The 20943-nt window shown below is 44.6% G+C and overlaps 2 protein-coding genes across 8 annotated transcripts in view; one reads left to right on the plus strand and one right to left on the minus strand.

The window, feature by feature from the left end:
* Nucleotides 1-20943, plus strand: part of LOC310837460 (uncharacterized protein) — a 187045-nt gene that overhangs the window by 100292 nt on the left and 65810 nt on the right. The gene's annotated exons all lie outside the window — the stretch shown is intronic.
* Nucleotides 954-20943, minus strand: part of LOC310837690 (uncharacterized protein) — a 53000-nt gene continuing 33010 nt past the window's right edge. For 3 of the 7 annotated variants that reach the window (XM_083724670.1, XM_083724671.1, XM_083724669.1), the window contains 2 exons: nucleotides 12815-12898; nucleotides 954-4206 (listed from right to left, as the gene is read on the minus strand). In XM_083724670.1, the coding sequence (XP_083580796.1) occupies nucleotides 2648-4093 (1446 nt within the window). In that variant the 5' untranslated portion in view covers nucleotides 4094-4206; nucleotides 12815-12898 and the 3' untranslated portion in view covers nucleotides 954-2647. Of the gene's footprint in view, nucleotides 4207-12814; nucleotides 12899-13775; nucleotides 13834-14397; nucleotides 14449-20943 lie in introns of those variants that run through there. The other 4 variants (XM_083724674.1, XM_083724673.1, XM_083724672.1 and 1 more) reach the window with 2 other exon arrangements.

Here is a 20943-nt window from a genome sequence, read left to right on the forward strand (position 1 = left end):
AGCAACTCCACTCCTGAGGTAATTCCAAAATGGCATGACAGACCCAGGGGATCCCCTCCCCCCTTGTGACTGGCTTGGGGGTCCTTTCTCCCTAGAAGAACTGTCACTTCCGGACTGGAAAGAGACCCAGGGAAGCCTGAATCCCCAAGGATCTGCTTCTCCTGCCTCAAGAGTCAGCCATCCCAGGACACCCCTGTTTGTAAACCTTCCCCAGACCCCCAACTGGGTCTCCCTCTCCAGGCTGGGAGGGTCTTTCCTCTCTCAGGGAGGGTGTTCAACTCAAACCAGAACCAGTTCTCCCTCAGGCAAATCCTATCCTCCCCAACTCCCACCTCAAAACAATCCCTCTTCATCTTCTCTCATATCAAACACTATCTAACTCTCTCCCTCAGAAAGGACTCCTTTTATTTTCCCTCCAAAAGTGCTGTTGGCCAATCAGAGAGAGGTTCCATCCCTCTGGTGGAATTTCTGGGGGCCTGAATGACCAGACTCTGGTCCAGCTCTGCCGCCCGTCACACTTCTGCCTGACAACAACCAGTACAGGTCAGTTGTAGGAAATTTCTGTCCCTGATCACAACCACCAGACCTCCTAAAGGTTAATACTTTGTAAGGAAAACTTCAGGAACCTGGAATCTCCATGTATCTACATCATCTTTGGATTCACGATAGGGCAGTTATAAGAGCAGAGGTGGGATAACCAGAAGTTTGCCTGTGAGAGGAAGAGTTTTGGGCTCCTTGTGAAAGGAAATTCAGGAACCAGGAACCACTTCAGACAAGGCCTTTCCTAGGATGGAAAGAGAGTGAGGGAAATCTGACACTCCCTTGTTCATTTTGAAATAGTTTATTACAGGCTTTAAGATACGGGGTAAGAATTTCCTTCCAAACCACCCCTCAATGGCCCATGGCCAGGGAAAGGAATAACACCTCAAAGAAAAACACAGCCAAGAGATAGGAAAATTCAACGTCCGGAAGGGACCCAGTTTATTGAGAGATAAGTTATTGCAAAAGCTCCAGTGACTCAAAACCAGAGGTTCAATTTAGTACAATTTTGAGAGCGTTTTTTGAGAAAGGAACAGGCATTAGCTCATAGAAGTTATACATGTAAGGGAAAGTCACAGGTCAGGGAGCTAAAACTGTTCTTCTGTCCATTATTTTGGGTCTCCTGGTGTCTTGCTGTCTTAGGATTTACATTTCATTTATTTATTGTCCGTCTCCCTCACAACCATCTCCCTTTAGAAAGTCCTTAGCTTACCATTCCAATAGCTCCCAACGCCTGGGAAGAAGACTCAAGGGAAGAAGAGTCGGTCACATAAATTTTCTATTTCTAAACATTTTAAACAATAGTTTGAAAGATAAGCGGGTGGAAGTCGGGGTTGAGAAGTCCACGTAGCCTAGAAATTATTAGAGCACTGAGACATAGTTTCCATCAGAGAAAGTAAGATGAAGGTATAACAAAGGTACATATGTTTCATTCACTGTTAAGTTATACAAATTCTATCGTATGCTAAATGGGTTAACTAATTTTACAACAGAAACACCAGTTCAGTCTCGACTTGAGAGGTTGCAAAACGTGGGGGCAGCAACAGAAGGGTCAGGCCACCCAAAGAGAAACAAGGCTGCAGCAGCTGGTCTAGAACACTCTTTCCCTCCAAGCCGTATTAATGGATCCTTCTCTAGGAGGACTTGGAGGAGCCACAGACCCTTGGGAAGGAGAGAGGAGCAAAGGATGCCCCAGAGCCCCTCTGGAGAAGTTATTGACAGCACCCCAAACAGAATCACCCACCCAAGGCCATGTTTCTTTCTCTCCACCACCTTCTCTTCCCCCAGTTGCTTTTATTCATCTAGAGGAGCGGGGGAGGGAGTCTCTTTCACACCCCGTCTGGACACCCCAGGTACCCTGCTTTCTTCATTCCTCTATTCCTGCTGCCAGTGGAAATAATGTTTTATCTGAACATTGTGCCCTTCAGAGAACCAAGTAAGAGGAAGGGTTGTAACACAGTTAGTGTATCTGTTATAAAAACTACAGAAGGGGTTTATGCACATAAGAAGATGGCCCCACTCTGCATCTTATTTGCTCATTTAGTATAATTACAACAATAGGTGTTATACGGTTGTTCGTATACTACTAATATAACGAACCCTGCTTCCAAAGCATCACAACTTTCACCCTGTAATTTAAACAATGCTCTATTAGCAATTCCGAAACACCAACATTTCCAACTCTCTCTCCCAAAACTGAACTTCAGCCGACTCAAAGAGCATCAACATTGACCACCAGCATTGCAGGTTCACGCTCTCTGTAAACAGTTCATGACATATGATATTGCATTTACTATTGTGAGACATCACCTTCATTACTTGAATACATGGGTACAAATTTACATGCAGACACCAGAACTTCGCATGTACTCTATGCATCTAACGGTTGATGTATATTAAGATCTGCACTCCAACTGAAGCTCCTTCCACACTGACTGAAGCTCTTTCCATATTCCATATATTTAAATGATTTCTCACTATCAGTAAAGCTCTTTGCACACACAATCCTCACATTTAAATGCTTTCCCCCCTGCTGTGAATGTTCTCTGGTGTCTTTAAAATGTCCGCTTTGACCGAGTCTCTTTCCACACTCCTTACAATTAAATGGCTATTTTCTGGTGTGAGTTCGCTGATGTATCTTAAGGTTTCCACTTTGACTGAAGCTTTTTCCACATTCCATACATTTAAATGGTTTCTCCTTTGTGTGAGTCTGTAGATGGCTTCTAAGGGTTCCACCATTACCGAAGCTCTTTCCACACTCCATACATTTAAATGGTTTCTCCCCTGTGTGAGTTCTTTGGTGGCTTTTATAACTTCCACTTTGACTGAAGCTCTTTCCACAGTCTATACACTTATATGGGTTCTCCCCTGTGTGAGTTCTTTGGTGCAGTCTAAGGTTTTTGGTTGAAGTGAAGCTCTTTCCACACTCCATACATTTATATGGTTTCTCCCCTGTGTGAGTTCGCTGATGTATTCTAAAGGTTCCACTATGACGAAAACTCTTTCCACACTCCATACATTTAAATGGTTTCTCCCCTGTGTGTGTTCTTTGGTGGCTTTTATAATTTCCAATATGACTGAAGCTCTTTCCACACTCTTTACAGTTATATGGGTTCTCCCCTGTGTGAGTTCTTTGGTGCAGTCTGAGTACACTTTGACTGAAGCTCTTTCCACACTCCATACATTTATATGGTTTCTCCCCTGTGTGAGTTTTCTGATGTGTTCTGAGGTATGCACTTTGACTGAAGCTCTTCCCACATTCCATACATTTAAATGGTTTCTCCCCTGTGTGTGTTTTCTGATGTTTACTAAGGTGTCCACTTTGACTGAAGCTCTTCCCACATTCCATACATTTAAATGGTTTCTCCCCCGTGTGAGTTTTCTGATGTGTACTAAGGTTTCCACTTTGACTGAAGTTCTTTCCACATTCCAGACACTTAAACAGTTTCATCCCTGTGTGAGTTTGCTGATGTATTGTAAGGGCGTCCCTACGACCAAAGCTCTTTCCACATTCCATGCATTTAAATGGTTTCTCTCCCGTGTGAATTCGCTGGTGTGTTCTAAGGTCCCCACTTTGACTGAAGCTCTTTCCACACTCAACACATTTAAATGGTTTCTCTCCCGTGTGAATTCGCTGATGTGCTCTAAGCTGTCCACTTTGACTGAAGCTCTTTCCACACTCAACACATTTAAATGGTTTCTCTCCGGTGTGAGTTCGCTGATGTATTGTAAGGGCGTCCCTACGACGAAAGCTCTTTCTACATTCCATGCATTTAAATGGTTTCTCTCCCGTGTGAATTCGCTGATGTGTTCTAAGGTCCCCACTTTGTCTGAAGCTCTTTCCACACTCAATACATTTAAATGGTTTTTCCTTTGTGTGAATTCTTTGATGGATTCTAAGTGCTCCACACTGACTGAAGCTCTTTCCACACTCTATACATTTAATTGGTTTCTCTCCCTTGGGCATTTGTTGATGTTTCCTATGAGTTTTACTCCAGTTCAAGCTCTTTTTGCACTGCATAGCTTTAGATGGTTTCTCTTCTGTTGAGTTCATTATTGTAAACTCAGTGTGCACACAGACAGAAGAACATTATGCACATTTTAACTTTGTCTTCATTATTCTCAATGAAATTGAAGGTGTCTCCTCAGAATTTGGATCGCCTTCTCCTTTGGGGGAAAGAAAACCATTTTAGGGTTTAACGGAAGAGGGAAAAGGAACTTAACACAAAGTGAGCCTAATTAACACCACCGTCTTTTTTATTTAAAAGCATCTCCTAGATTCTCTCCTCTCTTCTCTATGTCTCCCTGAGGAAGTATGGCCAGGGAATGGACCACCTGATCTCATGCCCGTCTTGTGATATATAACTATCCTTGTGGAAATTATCTGTCCAGGACTCTCACTTTTCTTTCTCCTTTGGGGTGGGTAGTTAAGCAAATATGTGTGACACTGAAAAAGCTGAATTCTAATGGGAAGACTTTCAGAGGAAAATATCCTTTGGAATAATATACCAATTGCATGTAAGCTGTCAATTGGATTACAAAAGTGGATTATGCATTTCCTAAATGTGGCCAAAAGACTGATACTGATAAATTAGAGGAATAAAGATATGTTTCACCTTAATTAATTAATATAATATATCATCATTCAAACCCCATCCATAAGGCTGGGTTTTCCAACCCTCTGGGCAGCTCCCAACAGAATATTAAAGACACGCTAAAACATCAAACATCGACTTCCAGTTGGTCCACAGAGCTGAGAAGAGATGGGACTCAGCCCTTAGGGGAGAGTTCAGCTCTTTGCGAAACAAAGGGAGAGTCTGCAAGGGTGCCACAGCCCCCCCCAAACCCTCAAAAGGATTATTTTGAGGCCACCAGCACCATAAGGATGTCTCTCCGGCGCTGAAAACGCTCCCCTTGGAGAGCAGAAAGTGCAGTGAGATCAAGACGCCAGCGCGGGACGCCATCAACTACTCGGAGGAGTGAAGCCCTGAGTCTATCCAGCACAGTGGCTGATTTTCGAACAAAAAGAAACCTGAATCTGGCAAAATGTTGGGAAATTCTAATTGAGAAAGATTCAGAAGATAGAAGGGATAAAAAAGGAGGCCAGCCCCGACTGTGATTGATTTACACTGCATGAATTACCTGCAAAACGGAGTAAGATTCTAATCTCCTACAGCGAATAAAAATAATAAATATACTTTTTTAGTTCTGAAGGTTTGGTTTACTGAAAGGGAGGTGGAAATCCCTAGAAAATAAACTTATTTGAAACCCTTTGGGAGTTGAAGGAGCCCGCTGGAGAAGGAGCTTCCGGCTTTTACTTTCAATTTTAATTTAAACTGCGCAATTTGTAAAAAATATGTTTATGGAGCTATTTTTGCGAGTTAAAATACCAGACCTGCAGAGACAAATATAAAAAGACTGCTAAAGTCTGGTACTGTAAGAAATTTGAGGAGATACTTACAGGAAGAGACTTGGGGACACCCTCCCCCTTTTGGTTAATGAGCATGATGGATTTATTTTCTCTCTCTCTTTTAACTTCACCTTTTTAATTGTTAAGACATTATAATTGTAGTGAATACCTTCCTCTTTTCCTTTCTCCTGGAATATAATGCAGTGGAAGTTGGATTAAGCCAGTGTTTCCCAACCTTTTTTGGGCAAAGGCACACTTGTTTCATGAAAAAAATCTCGAGGCACACCACCATGCCAGATGGGGAAAGGTCACTTTTTACTTATGTAAAAAAAAATAAAAAAATAGTAACAGCATAGAAGGTAGAGAAGGTAGGACTCGAACCAGTGGATTCACGTTACAATAAATATTTTGACTAAACATGGGAAAGAACTTTCTGCTGGTAAGGGCTGTTCAACAGGGGAATGGTCTCCCTCGGGAGGTTTTTCCCTTCTTGGAGGTTTTTAAGCAGAGGTGGGATGTCTGTCTGCCATGGATGCTATGGCTGAGATTCCTGCACTGCAGGGGTTGTACAGTACTGGATAGCCCTGGGGATCCCTTCCAACTCTACGATTCTATTAGGATTCCTTTTATAAAAGAGAGAACTTTAATGGCACGGCCATTATTTATTTCGGCTTCTCCCAACGGGGCCACGAAGGATCAGAAAAGCTGAAGAAGAGACCCTTCCTCAGAGGAGGCGGGAGACCACCGGACCCGCCGAGGAGGGGAATCCGGCCGCCTTTCCCTCCAGAGCTTCGCCTTTTGCCCCGGCCAAGTTGCGCCGAGGGCGCCTTGCGGGCTCTGCGTGGCTTCAGGCGGAGCCTAGGAGCCACTTCCCAGCCTGGAGGGCAGGCTGTGCGCGGACCCCGCCACTCTCGGGGCGCGACCCAGACCCGGCTGCCTTCCACGGCCAGCAGAGGTAGGCCGCCGGCTTCTAACCCGGCGGAACTGGGGCGTCCCGGGTGCAGCGCCGCGCTCCCCGCTCCTCCCGCCCCGCCCCCTTTTCCTGGGTGCCCCCTCCCTCCTTTGTTCTCCGGAGCCCCGCCTCCCCCTCTGCCCCAGCTCGCCTATTGGCTCACGCAGCCGCCACTCAGGTGGGGGACCGCTTTGGCCCCGCTCCCCGGCCGCCGAGAGAGAGTGGGAGCGTGCGGGGCGGGGCTGGGCGGCCGGGCATCTCCTTCCCTGCGCTGCTTCGGCCGCGTCTGCAGCCGCCGCGGGACCAGGCGGGAGGCCAGTCATGCCCAGACACTGCCAGCCGCTTGGAAGCAGCCGTCGCTCCGCCGGGCAGCGCCTGCCTGCGCGCCCCTCGCTCCCTGCGCCGAGGATGGCGGGGGCGCCGGGCGCAAGGCAGCGCCGGGGCTGCTGGGCAAGCGGCAGATGCTGATGCAGTTTGGGGAATTCCTGTCACAGGGAGCAAGGCAGAAGCGGATGACGGGGCACGTTCCCCGGGGGAGCGGGGCCGGAGGATTAGCCCGACTCGCCCGCCTCCCTCCCACGGCACACTAGGCAACGTCTGGCGGCACACTAGTGTGCCGTGGAACACCGGTTGGGAAACACTGGATTAAGCCACCAAGAGGCGGAAGAATTTGTTTTGTTTTGTTTTGTTGGTACCGTAAATTTCGCTCCATAACACGCAGATTTTTCCTCCTAGAAAGTAAGGGGAAATGTCTGTGCGTGTTATGGAGCGAATGCCTACAGATGGCGGGGGAATCTGCTGCAGTCGTGAGCAGTCCGTGGCTCGCTTTGAAACAGCAAAGCGGGTGTAAGCGGCTCCTGTCAGCTAGCGGAGCCGGGGAGGAGGGAGAGAAGCAGAGCGGGGTCGGCTGCTTTTAAACAACCCCGTGCTCTATGTCCCTCTCTCCTCCCCACTGAGCTTGCTAAGTAGCAGCAAAGCTTCTCAGCCAGCCTAGCCGGGAGGAGGGAGAGAAGCAGAGCGGGGTTGGCTGCTTTAAAACAACCCCGTGCTCTCTGTCCCTGCCTGCAGTTTTTTGCTGTCCGATTTTGGATTAGCCACTGTCGGGGCTGTGTGTGTGTGTGCTTGAGCTATCGTTCTCCTCCTCCTGCTTCCCGTTCACTCTCCCTGCGCCCCTGCAACTTTAGGATTGACACTCTGTGTGTCTGTATGAGGGCTCCTTCTCCTCCTCCTGCTTCCCGTTCACTCTCCCTGTGCCCCTGCAACTTTAGAATTGACACTCTGTGTGTCTGTGTGTGTGTGATGGCTCCTTCTCCTTCTCCTCCTTCCCATTCACTCTCCCTGCGCCCCTGCAACTTTAGAATTGACACTCTGTGTGTCTGTGTGTGTGTGATGGCTCCTTCTCCTCCTCCTGCTTCCCGTTCACTCTCCCTGCGCCCCTGCAACTTTAGGATTTACACTCTGTGTGTCTGTGTGAGGGCTCCTTCTCCTCCTCCTGCTTCCCGTTCACTCTCCCTGCGCCCCTGCAACTTTAGGATTGACACTCTGTGTGTCTGTGTGAGGGCTCCTTCTCCTCCTCCTGCTTCCCATTCACTCTCCCTGCGCCCCTGCGACTTCCAGCGCCCTGCGACTTTAGGGCCAGTTCTCTCTCCCTGTGTGTGTGTGTTTTGACCTCACTGCGCTTGTTGGGGGAGAGTGTTGGTCGCAATTCTTCTTGATTCTTGGTTACTAACATGGTTTCCTTGCCGGGGAGGAGGGAGAGATGCAGAGCCTGCTTGTTCTAAAGGAGCAAAGCCGGAGAGGAGCCTCTCCTGCATTATTAGCAGCATCCTTCTCTACAACCCCACGCATGCTCCTTGTCCCTTGAGTGCTTTTCCTTCCCTCCCCACTTAAAGCGTAGTTACAAAGCACGGATCCACATGGATTCTCAGGATTTTTGCACTGCGTCACCCCAAATTCACCATCAGATCACATAGCATAACCATGGCTACAGCCTGCACCAAAAATCACACTCACCCACTGTTTCATGGGGCCGCAATGGCGCAAAAAAGTGGTTACAAAGCATGGATCCACATGGATCCTCAGGATTTTTGCATTGGGCTACCCCAAACTCACCATCAGATCACATGTCTGTGGCCACAGCATGAACCACAAAAATCTGGCCACTGTTTCGTTTAGAATATTTTTTTCTTGTTTTCCTCCTCTAAAAACTACGTGTGTGTTATGGTCAGGTGAGTGTTATAGAGCAAAAAATACGGTACTTGGTTTTGATTTCTTCTTTTTCTTGGGACGGGGACACAGTGGAAAGTGCGAAAAATCTGTGGAAGTGGTGGAAGACGTTTTCTCCTGCTTTCTCTTTGTTTTTGTACAAATAATTATTGGATTATTGCAGCATTTACCCTTTGTCCCCCTCTCAGCTATATACATTTGATATAGAACTGGTTGGAGGCAAAAGGGCCACCTAGTGGTGAAAGAGGAAATAACACTTTAAGAATGACATCATCACAGAAAAAAGGAGGGGAGGGGCAACATCAGGAGAGACCCGGAGAGGGTCAAAGCAAGAAATGGAAGGGAAAGGAGATGTTGCAAAAATGTTTGCAGAACTGAAGAAAGATATTAAAGATATTAAACAAAGTGAGACAAATATGGAAAGTAGATGGGAGCAGATGGACAAAAAATTAGATTTAACTGTGAATGAGATGAAAGCCCAGATAAAAAATGTGAGCAAGAGAACACAAAATTTAGAGGAAAGATTGAAACCTATGCAACGAAAAGTAAGGAATTTAAAAAACGAGGATGAGAAAAATAAAAGTGCAGTGTCAGAGCTGAATAAGAACAGGAGGAATTGTGGGATGCAATTGTGGTGCAGGAATTGAAGCAAAGAGAGATAAATTTGAGAATCAGATCTCTCCCAGAAACAGCAGGACAGAATATTTTAGAAGAATTAATTATTGAAATTGCACAATGGCAAGGAATTGGAAAAGATGAATTTGCCAATACAGTATTGAATGCATTTAGGATAAAAGTTAAATCAAAAAAAGAAAAAGTTTCCAGGAGATTGTTTGATGATATTTAAAGATAAGTAGATGAGAAATTTAATTTTGCTAAAAAAATAAGAGAAAAGAAGCTCTATATTGATAGAGCAATGATAATCATATTTAAGGAAATTCCACTTTGTCAACTGAAATGACGTGATGGATATAAACCTCTGACACAAGTGCTGAGAAAAAACAATATTGATTTTAAATGGGAGTATCTGGAAGGAGTCTCATTCTACTACAAGGAAAAGTTAAACTGAAAAAGATGAAGTAAAAAAATTCCTCCAGAGGTACAGGGAACTGGATAAAGAGGAAGAAGGGGCAGCAGCAGCAGCAGCAGGAACAGATACCATAGACCAAGAAGTAGAAGTAGAAGATAATAAATTAGAAGAAGAGGAGGAGGAGGAGGAGGAGGAGGAGGAGGAGGAAGGATAAGTTTAAAAGACTCTAGTTCACAAATAGTAGCAAAAACAAAACGGCATGAACACTTATGACATGGAGTGTTAATGGTTTGAATAACAAAACTAAAAGAAATAAAGTTAAAAAGAACTTAGATATTTTTTTGAGAGACTCATGTTGCAAGAAAACATAGAAGAATTTTGGTAAAAAAGAAATTAGGAAGTGAATTTATTTCATCAGACAGGAGTAAAAAGAGGGGTGGTGTATATAAAAAATAAATATGAAATGAGACAAATCTTTGTGGATCAAAAAATAATTATGGGGGACCTGAATGGGGTAATTTCGTTGGAAATTGATAGAATGAGAAATGGGAATAGAATAGAAAGAAGGTAAACTACCCAAAACTTTCTTCTCTATGGTAGAAAGCTGCAATTTGATTGATGTGTGGAGATTAAAACACCCGTTGGAGAAACAATATACAGTGGTACCTCGGGTTAAGAACTTAATTCGTTCTTGAGGTCCTTTCTTAACCTGACACTGTTCTTAACCTGAGATACCACTTTAGCTAATGGGCCTCTCGCTGCTGCTGCAAGATTTCTGTTCTTATCCTGAAGCAGAGTTCTTAACCCGAGGTACTATTTCTGCTGTTTACCAGCTCCATCTGGTATGCAGCCTGAGACCCTATCTTCCCCTCGGACTGCTCCACCAGAGTAGTCCATGCTCTGGTTATCTCTCGCTTGGAGTACTGCAATGCGCTCTATGTGGGGCTACCTTTGAAGGTGACCCAGAAACTACAACTAATCCAGAATGTGGCAGCTAGACTGGTGACTGGGAGTGGCCGCCAAGACCACATAAAATCGGTCTTGAAAGACCTACATTAGCTCCCAGTACGTTTACAAGCACAATTCAAAGTAACCTTTAAAGCCCTAAACAGCCTCAGTCCAGTATACCTGAAGGAGCATCTCCACCCCCATCGTTCTACCTGGACACTGAGGTCCAGCACCAAGGGCCTTCTGGCGGTTGCCTCACTGCGAGAAGCCAAGTTACAGGGAACCAGGCAGAGGCCCTTCTCGGTAGTGGCACCCATCCTGACAAACGCGCTCCCACAAGATGTCAAAGAGAAAAACAACTACCAGACTTTTAGAAGACATCTGAAGGCAGCCCTGTTTGGGGAAGCTTTTAATGTTTGATGCATTACCGTATTTTAATATTTTGTTGGAAGCCGCCCAGAGTGCCTGAGGAAGCCCAGCCAGATGGGTGGGGTAAATAAGTAATAAATAAATAAATAAATAATGATAAAAATTTCAGCTAGACCCTACTGGCACCATTGGAGGAAGTAATGAACAATATTTTGAAAAAAGGAGAAACACCAGAGACTTGGAAAGAAGCATATATTACACTGATACCCAAACCAGCCTCAGACTTATGACAGGTTAAAAACTACAGGCCGATTTCTTTGTTGAACAGTGATTATAAACTATTTGCAAATATTAAGGTTTTCTTCCTGGCCGCCAGATGAAGGACAATATAAGGAATATTGTGAATATTATTGAATACTTGACGGCCAGGAATGAAAATCAGGCAGCCATAATATTTGTGGGATTTTAAGATTAAAAACTTAGAAAGGATGGAAATGGGTCAATTGTTTATGAGAAGTTTAAAAGCAATATATTCAAGTCAAAAGGCAAAAATTATTGAAAATAATGTGTTAACAGAAAATATTGAAATTACAAAAGGGACAAGACAAGGTGTCCACTATCACCATTGTTATTCATATCGGTTCTGGAATTCTCCTGAATAATATAAGGTTAGCAGAAGGAATTAAAGGAATATCAGTCAGAAGGAAAGAATATAAAGTAAAAGCCTTTATGGATGACTTAGTAATAACAAATGAACCAATAACAACTCCTAAGGAAGTACTAGAAAAAATTGATCAGTTTAGAGAAATAAATAAAAATAAAAAGTTTGTTAAAATATGGACAAAAAGATGGCGGGCCAGTTGCAAGAATATTGTTAACCCCCCCCCCCAAAAAATATAAATTTCTATCAAGACAACCACAACCAGGTATGGAATAAGATTAAGAGAGATTTGAAAGTATGGGGAAGGATGAAATTGTCACTTTGGGGAAGGATAGCGGTTATAAAAATGAATGTGCTACCAAAAATGTTATTTTTGTTTCAGTCAATTGATGGAGTACACAGAATTAGCTAAGATGACCAGGAGAATCCAAGAAGTCTTGTGAAAAAATGGAGATAAGAAATATTGTTAATAAGAGCTAAAACATAGGATGTTAAGATTTTGATTATATAAACAGTAGTAAAGAGACAAAATGTAAACAGAAGAGAGATAGGATGAAATCATTAGAAGGGAATGATGGAAGTCACTGGCTAAAAGTAGCCAAGATGTGTAAGAGATGATAAGATGGATGTTTTGTTTGGAAAGTTTATGTTAAAAATATTTAATAATAATAATAATAATAATAATAATAATAATAATAATAATAATAATAATAATTTTAAAAAAAATCAAACATCAAAACCTTCCCTAAATAGGGCTGCCTTCAGATGAATTGACCATCTGAGAACACTCACAATGGTTGAATGGATTGCTTATAGACGTAGACTTTGTTTGGATAAACAAGGGCTCTGGTGCCTGTTTATGGACTCTGGGCTTATCTGCAACCATTCAGATGTAACTGGCCAGTACTAAGCCATTCTACTTGAAGTCTGGAATGTCATGTGGATTTATAGCTCTTCTTCGTGCTTTGGTTTCCTGCGCTCTGAATGCTGCTGTTTGTGTGAACTCTGTGGAGAGGCCAGTTTGGCGAAATGATACTGGACCCAAGTAGTCAGTGAATTATGAGCAGAATACCATAATTCCTTAATATCCTACAGATCTGGAAGTGCTCTTTCTATGTTCCTACACGCTGAAAGGAAACACACAAAGATACAGTCTCACAGAAAAGTGGAAGTACAGACCTCTCAATTTCTCCAGGACATGTCTCCGCGATTTTATTTTTCAATGCAGCTGATGTCAGACTGGTGTATCAGATTCTGTCCTAACTGGAATAAACAAAACAGAAGTGTTATTGATGTCCTATGTGATTGTTAAAAGTATTCAAAAATATTCATCTTTAGAAGCAGAGCTACACGTTCCTCCAGTTGCTGGACTTTGGCTTCTAAGAGGGCAATCAACATACAATTGCTGCAGGTAAAGCTGCCTGCAACCTTTGGCAAGATGGCAAACATTGCGCAGGAACCGCAGGCGACTGCAGCTGTTCCCTCACCCTCCATCTTGAAAACGTGTCGTGAACTGGGTGGGGAAATGGGACCCCCCCTTTTTTCAAGGATCCCTCCCTGTCCCTCTCTCCAAGGCAGATTTCTTGCCGGGAAGGAAAAAGCCAAGGCAGCCCCTCCGGGGATTCCCCCCCCCCCCAGCGCCCAAGATGGAGACATCTCTTCCCAAAGGCCACGGGTCTCTCCCTCTCCCCCCCCCACAGGGATCCCCCCTCCCCCGCCAAATATGCTTCCATTGATCCCCCGGCCTCCAAACTTCCTTCGCCCTCCTCCCTCCGTCGCCCTTGCGCCCAGAAACCCCCCTTGGCTCCGCTCACCCCTCGCCCTGCGCCCCCAAATGTGCGTGGCGCGGATGCTTCCAAGGAGAAGGCGCCACGGAAACCCGGCAGCGCCTTTCTGCATGTCCCATAGTGTTATTATGGGGGGGTGATCTCTTGTGGGGGAGGGGCTCCTAAGGAGATCGAGCATGCAAGTCCTGCAGGTCTTGGGTCCCCACTTCGTTGCGGGATTGCATGGATCCAGACCCTCCTGATGGGCCCCAGTAAAGGCGCTTTTGGGGAAGGTGGGGAGATATGGAGGGGTCTTTGTCCTTTCCTCCCCCCTCCCCATTTCACCCCCCCCTTCCCCATCCCTGCATCTTTACCCCTTTGTCCTCTCTTCTGCCCCTCCGCCTCCCTTGCTCGCTCTTCCGATGTCTTTTCCTGCAAGAGAAAGAGCAGGGCGGGAGGAGTTAGTCCAGCGACGCCCCCCCCTTTCTAAAGCCCCTCCCGAGGCTCCAGCCCATAGAGCTATGGGGCAGAGCAGCCCCTGCCGGTGCTCGGATGGGAACCTGCACTGAGGATTTTCCCAGGGGTTGCATGGGAGGCCTCTCTATCTCTCTCCTCTCTATGATACAGGGCTGGGGGACAGTTCTTCCCATACTGGAGGCTCTGGGATCCTGCATCTCAGCCCGCAAGGCCCCTTTTCTGCGCTTACACCAAGCCTGCAGGGCGGTTCTTTGGCCACTGCTTCCCTGCCTCTTGTCTAGAGAGAGCAGCAAACTCTGCACATGCCCAGAGAATACTGTATGAACTCCCGCCACACCGTTTTCACTTTTAGTTTGCCACTAAACGAATCACCAGTCAATAATGCAGGGCTCTTTTGCCCCACGTGGATCATGAACCCGCAACCCTGAAAGGAGGGGCCTCATGCTGTGCCCACTGAGCTCTCCCACCTTTCGCCCCTAAGGGACCGGGGCCCCTAGGAGTTGGCCCCTCTGGATGCACCTTTCCCAGCACGGGAGCCTAGCCGAGCGTTGCCACGTCCAGAATCTGGTGGGATCCCATGGCGGGATCCGGATCCCTCCTTGGGTTAAGGGGAGAGAGAGAAAAAAGGCCCCGGAAAAGGCCCCTCTCTCCATCACCCCACTTCTCTTTCCGCTTGTCTTGGGAGGCCTCTGGGGTGGCAAGTCCTTTGGGTGAAGGGGAGGCTGTTGGGGGGCTGAGAGATGAATTGGAGGATCCCCTGGGTGGGTGGGTGGAAAGGAAACCATGGGGCCCAAGGCCTTTGAGGTCCCTGCAACCCCCTGCCCAACCCCCACGAACCCCGGGGGTGGGGGTGGGGAGAGCTCTTTGGGGGGCTCAGAAATGGGTGTTGTAGCAGGAACCCCCCACCCCAATCATTCAGTTTGTACAAACTTCACACACACTCACACACTACATACGCTATGCTTCTGTTATAAATTCATAGAAAATCAACCATACATTGGTTTTGCACTGTTCCTCTTTTATTTGACTCCATGAAGGAAGGACTACAAAATGGGGAAGGTTTGATACAGGGCAGCCATAATCCCTTCAGCATCCCAGCACATCCACAGGAGCCCTGCCCAGTTGCTATGCCAACCCTGATGGTCCTAGACAGAAGACAATCAAGATCACAAAGAACTTCCATATGGGAGTGGATTCAGCATGGACTGGAACAAAGGACAATGATCAGATCTTCCCTCAGGGGGCAGGAAACTGCCAACTCCCCTTTGTCTCCTGGAAGTGACTCATGGGGAGGGGGAGAGAAGGGAACCAGCCAGGTGACAGGACACTCAGGTTACCACCGCAACTCCTCCCTCAACCCCTCCTTTCTGTAATGTATGCATGATGTTTCTGGGGGTGGGCTAGACCTAGAGGAGGGAAATTTCAAAAGTTTTTATAAGGTCTTGCACACTATTCTTCTGTGTCTTTCCTCTCTCTTGCAACTGAGGGGAACACCCTGTTGCAACAGTTCAATAAAGGCCAAGCCTACAGGCTGCTGATTTGCTCCAATTTACTCTGGTTGGTGTCTTTACTTTTTGTCCAAGGGAGCCATCAGATTTTTCAGGTAACAGTGTCCCTTGAGAAGGAGGGGAGGACTCCAAGTGGGGAAACAGGGTGGGCCCCTGTATTTGGCAGATGCTTTCTTTGTGACCCCTGCATTGCAGAGGGGTTGGACTAGATGACCCTGGGGGTCCCTTCGAGCTCCACCGTTTTATGGTTCTGGTGGGTAGAGGACAGATTGAATAAGTATCACCAGAAAACATTTAAAAACGGGGCTCCTTGTGTGACCTGAACTGTGGGTTCTCACATATGTTAATGTCCAAAATTCAGCATTCGATTGACGTTGGAGAGAGACCAAGTTGAGAAATGAGACCAAGGGTAGATATTGATATTGCAATGTATTAGATAAAATGTAAAGAAATATAAAATAATAAGTGTACATTCATTTGTAAAAAAGGAATATACAACAGAATAGACAGGACGTTCAAAGTGTTGGTATATATATATATATATGAATATGATTTTGGAATTGTTTTTTGTCCTTGTGTTCCCCCCCTTTAAGTATATAAACTTTGTATACGTGCTGAAAATTACAGTATAATAAGTCTTGTGATGTAATATAATGGAAAATAAGAACTTTAATAAATACATAAAACTGGAAGTTCCAAAAAAAAAGACGTTTATTATTATAATAAATAAATAAAGCTTATGTTCGGGGGGGTTTATTCTTATCATTATTATTGGGCAAAATATTCCTGCATTGCAGGGGGTTGGACTTGATGACCTTTGGGGGGTCCCTTCCAACTCTGCAGTTCTATGATTAACCACCAGTCAATAATGTGGGGGACTCACCCGCTTACTGCCCCCTATTAAATTAAAATACAGTGTGCACATCTCACTGTATACAAACTACCTAAATCTATACAATTTACCACAGTTTATCTTGTAGTGAGTGAATATCGTCTCAGGCAGAAGCTGAACAAACAAAAAGGAGAGTTTTATGAACAAAAAGAAGCTTTTGAAAGAAAGTGGGTCAGGAAATGTGTTCTCCTGGGTAGAAGTCAACTTATATACTTAAACTTTAAGATGTCTCAGGCTTAAACACAGGATTACAATCACAGCTTGTCTTAAACTCTTCACTAAAAAAAGTTGTTATACTGCATTTTCTGTTACTTAGTTATGACAGGTGGTTCAGTTAAATACAGCACAGCTTCCTTCCCCAATCAATACCCTGGTTCATGAGCAAGGGGCACTTTTCCTCAGCCCCCCCCTCTCTCTAACAACTGCTGAGGTAATTCCAAAATGGCGTAACAGACCCAGGGGACCCCTCCCCCCCCTTGTGACTGGCTTGGGTGTCCTCTCTCCCTGGAAGAACTGCCCCCTCCTGACTGGAAGAAGACCCAGAAGAGCCTGAATCCCCCAGGATCTGCTTCTCCTGCCTCAAGAGTCAGCCCTCCCCCCAGACCCACAACCAGGTCTCCCTCTCTAGGCTGGGAGGGTCTTTCCTCTCTCAGGGAGGGTGTTCAACTCAAACCAGAACCAGTTCTCCCTCAGGCAAATCCTATCCTCCTCCCCAACTCCCACCTCAAAACTATCCCTCTTCATCTTCTCTCATATCAAACACTATCTAACTCTCTCCCTCAGTAACGGCTCCTTTTATTTTCCCTCCAAAAGTGCTGTTGTCCAATCAGAGAGAGGTTCCATCCCTCTGGTGGAATTTCAGGGGGACTGAATGACCAGACTCTGGTCCAGCTCTGCTGTCCGTCACACTTCTGCCTGACAACAACCAGTACAGATCAGCTGTTGGAAATTTCTGACCCTGATCACAATCACCAGACCTACTAAAGGTCAATACTTTGTAAGGAAAACTTCAGGAACCTGGAATCTCCATGTATCTACATCACCTTTGGTTTCACGATATGACAGTTCTAAGAGCAGAGGTGGGGAAAGCAGGAGTTTGCCTGTGAGAGGGAGAGTTTGGGGCTCCTTGTGAAAGGGGATTCCAGGAACCAGGAACAACTTCAGACAAGGCCTTTCCTAGGATGGAAAGAGAGTGAGGGAAATCTGACACTCCCTTATTCCTTTTGAAATAGTTTATTCCAGGCTTTAAGATACGGGGTAAGAATTTCCTTCCAAACTACCCCTCAATGGCCCATGGCCAGGGGAAGGAATAACACCTCAAAGAAAAACACAGTCAAGAGATAGGAAAATTCAACGAAATATTGGGAAATATTGGAACAAGGGGATAAATTGAAATTGCAGAGTTTCGAGAAATTAAAAGATAAAATGCGAGATTGGCTCCATTATTATCAAATAATGGAGGCCTACAAATTGGACAGGAAAATTGGCTTCCAGGTGGAAAAATCAAAATTGGAAACAGAACTGTTAGAACCCAATGCTAAAATATTATCAAGAATGTATAACTTGCTGTTGAAATGGAATACCCAGGATGAAATGGTTAAATCAGCTATGATCAAGTGGGCTCAAGATTTTGGTCATAACATTATGTTTGCTGACTGGGAACAGTTGTAGACCACCGGTATGAAATTTACGGCATGTAATGCCCTAAGAGAGAATATTATGAAAATGATTTATAGGTGGTACATGACCCCAGTCAAGCTTGCAAAAATTTACCACTTGTCTGATAATAAATGTTGAAAATGAATAAGAAAATGAAGGTACATTCTTTCACCTTTGGTGGACGTGCCCAAGGATTAAGGCTTTCTGGGAAATGATATATAATGAAATGAAAAAGGTATTTAAATATACCTTTCTGAAGAAACCAGAGGCCTTTCTCCTGGGCATGGTCGGCCAATTGGTGCCAAAGAAGGACAGAACTTTTTTTATGTATGCAACAACAGCAGCAAGAATTCTCATCGCAAAGCTTTGGAAGACACAAGATCTACCCACCTTGGAAGAATGGCAGATGAAGGTGATAGATTACATGGGACTGGCAGAAATGACGGGCAGAATCCGAGACCAGGGAAGAGAGATAGCGGAAGAAGATTGGAAGAAATTTAAGGACTATCTTAGGAAACATTGCAAGATTAATGAATGTTAGAATGACGTTGGTTTAGAAATTAAGTGGTTTTCAGCTGAAAGGGTTATGTAAAAAGAAAAGAAAGGTTAGATATTAACTGAAAATTAAGGGAGAGGATTTGCTGAATTAATAAATAGAAATTGGGATATAGAAAGGGGAGGTATGAGGAGGTCAGGGAAGTAAGTTTAAGAAAATAAGGGGTTGAAATTATACTTGTTCTTTGTTTTGTGTATTGTTATGTTTTATTGTCTTGTTTTTATGTAATTTGTGAAAATTTAATAAATATCTTTTTTTAAAAAAAAGGAAAATTCAATGTCCGGAAGGGACCCAGTTTATTGAGAGAAAAGCTATTGCAATACCTCCAGCGACTCAAAACCAGAGGTTCATTTTAGTACAACTTTGAGAGGGTTTTTTTGAGGAAGGTACAGGCATTAGCTCATAGAAGTTATACATGTAAGTGAAGGTCTGTCAGGGAGCTAAAACTGTTCTTCTGTCCATTATTTTGGGTATCCTGGTGTCTTGCTGTCTTAGGATTTACATTTCATTTATTTATTGTCCATCTGCCTGACAACCAGACCTTTAGAAAGTCCTTAGCTTACCATTCAAAAGGCTCCCAATGCCTGGGAAGAAGACTCAAGGGAAGAAGAGTTGGTCACATAAATTTTCTATTTCTAAACGTTTTAAACAATAGTTTGAAAGATAAGCGGGTGGAAGTCGGGGTTGAGAAGTCCACGTAGCCTAGAAATTAATACAGCACTGAGACATAGTTTCCATCAGAGAAAGTAAGATGAAGATTTAACAAAGGTACATACGTTTCATTCACTGTTAGGTTATATGAATTCTATCATATGCTAAATGTTTTAACTAATTTTACAACAGAAACACCAGTTCAGTCTCGACCTGAGAGGTTGCAAAACGAGGGGGCAGCTACAGAAGGCAGATCCAGCCCCCCAAAGGGAAACAAGGCTGCAGCTGATCTAGAACACTGTTTCCCTCCAAGCCGTATTAATGGATCCTTCTCTAGGAGGACTTGGAGGAGCCACAGACCCTTGGGAAGGAGAGAGGAGCAAAGGATGCCCCAGAGCCCCTCTGAAGAAGTTACTGACAGCACCCCAAACAGAATCACCCACCCAAGGCCATGTTTCTCTCTCTCCACCACCTTCTCTTCCCCCAGGGTTGCTTTTATTCATCTAGAGGAGCGGGGGAGGGGGTCTCTTTCACGCACCCTCTGGACACCCCAGGAACCGTGCTTTCTTGATTCCTCTATTCCTCCTGCCACTGGAAATAATGTTTTATCTGAACATTGTGCCCTTCAGAGAACCAAGGAAGAGGAAGGGTTGTAACACAATTAGTGTATCATTTATAAAAACTACAGAAGGGGTTTATGCACATAAGAAGATGGCCTCACTCTTTCTGTGTCTTATTTGTTCATTTAGTATATTTACAACAATAGGTGTTATACGGTTGTTCATATACTACTAATATAACGAACCCTGCTTCCAAAGCATCACAACTTTAACCCTGTAATTTCCACAATGTTCTATTAGCAATCCCCAAACACCAACATTTCCAACTCTCTCTACCAAAGACCGAACTTCAGCCGACTCAAAGGGCATCAACATTGACCACCAGCATTGCAGGTTGATGCTCTCCGCAAACTGCAAACAGTTCATGACATATGATATTGCATTTACTATTTTGAGACATCACCATCATTACTTTAATACATAGGAACAAATTTACATGCAGACACCAGAACTTCGCATATACTCTAAGCATCTAACGGCTGATGTATATTAAGATCTGCACTCCAACTGAAGCTCCTTCCACACTGACTGAAGCTCTTTCCACATTCCATATATTTAAATGATTTCTCACTATCAGTAATGCAATTTGCACACACAATCCTCACATTTAAATGCTTTCCCCCCTGCTGTGAATGTTCTCTGGTGTCTTTAAAATGTCCACTTTGACCAAGGCTCTTTCCGCACTCCTTACATTTAAATCGTTATTCTCTGGTGTGAGTTCGCTGATGTCTCTTAAGGTTTCCACTTTGACTGAAGAGCTTTCCACATTCCATACATTTAAATGGTTTCTCCCCTGTGTGAGTTCTTTGGTGGCTTTTATAATTTCCACTTTGACTGAAGCTCTTTCCACAGTCTATACAGTTATATGGGTTCTCCCCTGTGTGAGTTCTTTGGTGCAGTCTAAGGTTTTTGGTTGAAGTGAAGCTCTTTCCACACTCCATACATTTATATGGTTTCTCCCCTGTGTGAGTTCGCTGATGTATTCTAAAAGTTACACTATGACGAAAACTCTGTCCACACTCCATACATTTAAATGGTTTCTCCCGTGTGAGTTCTTTGGTGTCTTTTATAATTTCCCCTTTGACTGAAGCTCTTTCCACACTCTTTACAGTTATATGGGTTCTCCCCTGTGTGAGTTCTTTGGTGCAGTCTAAGGTATCCACTCTGACTGAAGCTCTT

This window comes from Podarcis gaigeae, assembly GCF_964106915.1.
Source record: "Podarcis gaigeae genome assembly, chromosome: 2".
Classification (NCBI taxonomy): domain Eukaryota; kingdom Metazoa; phylum Chordata; class Lepidosauria; order Squamata; family Lacertidae; genus Podarcis; species Podarcis gaigeae.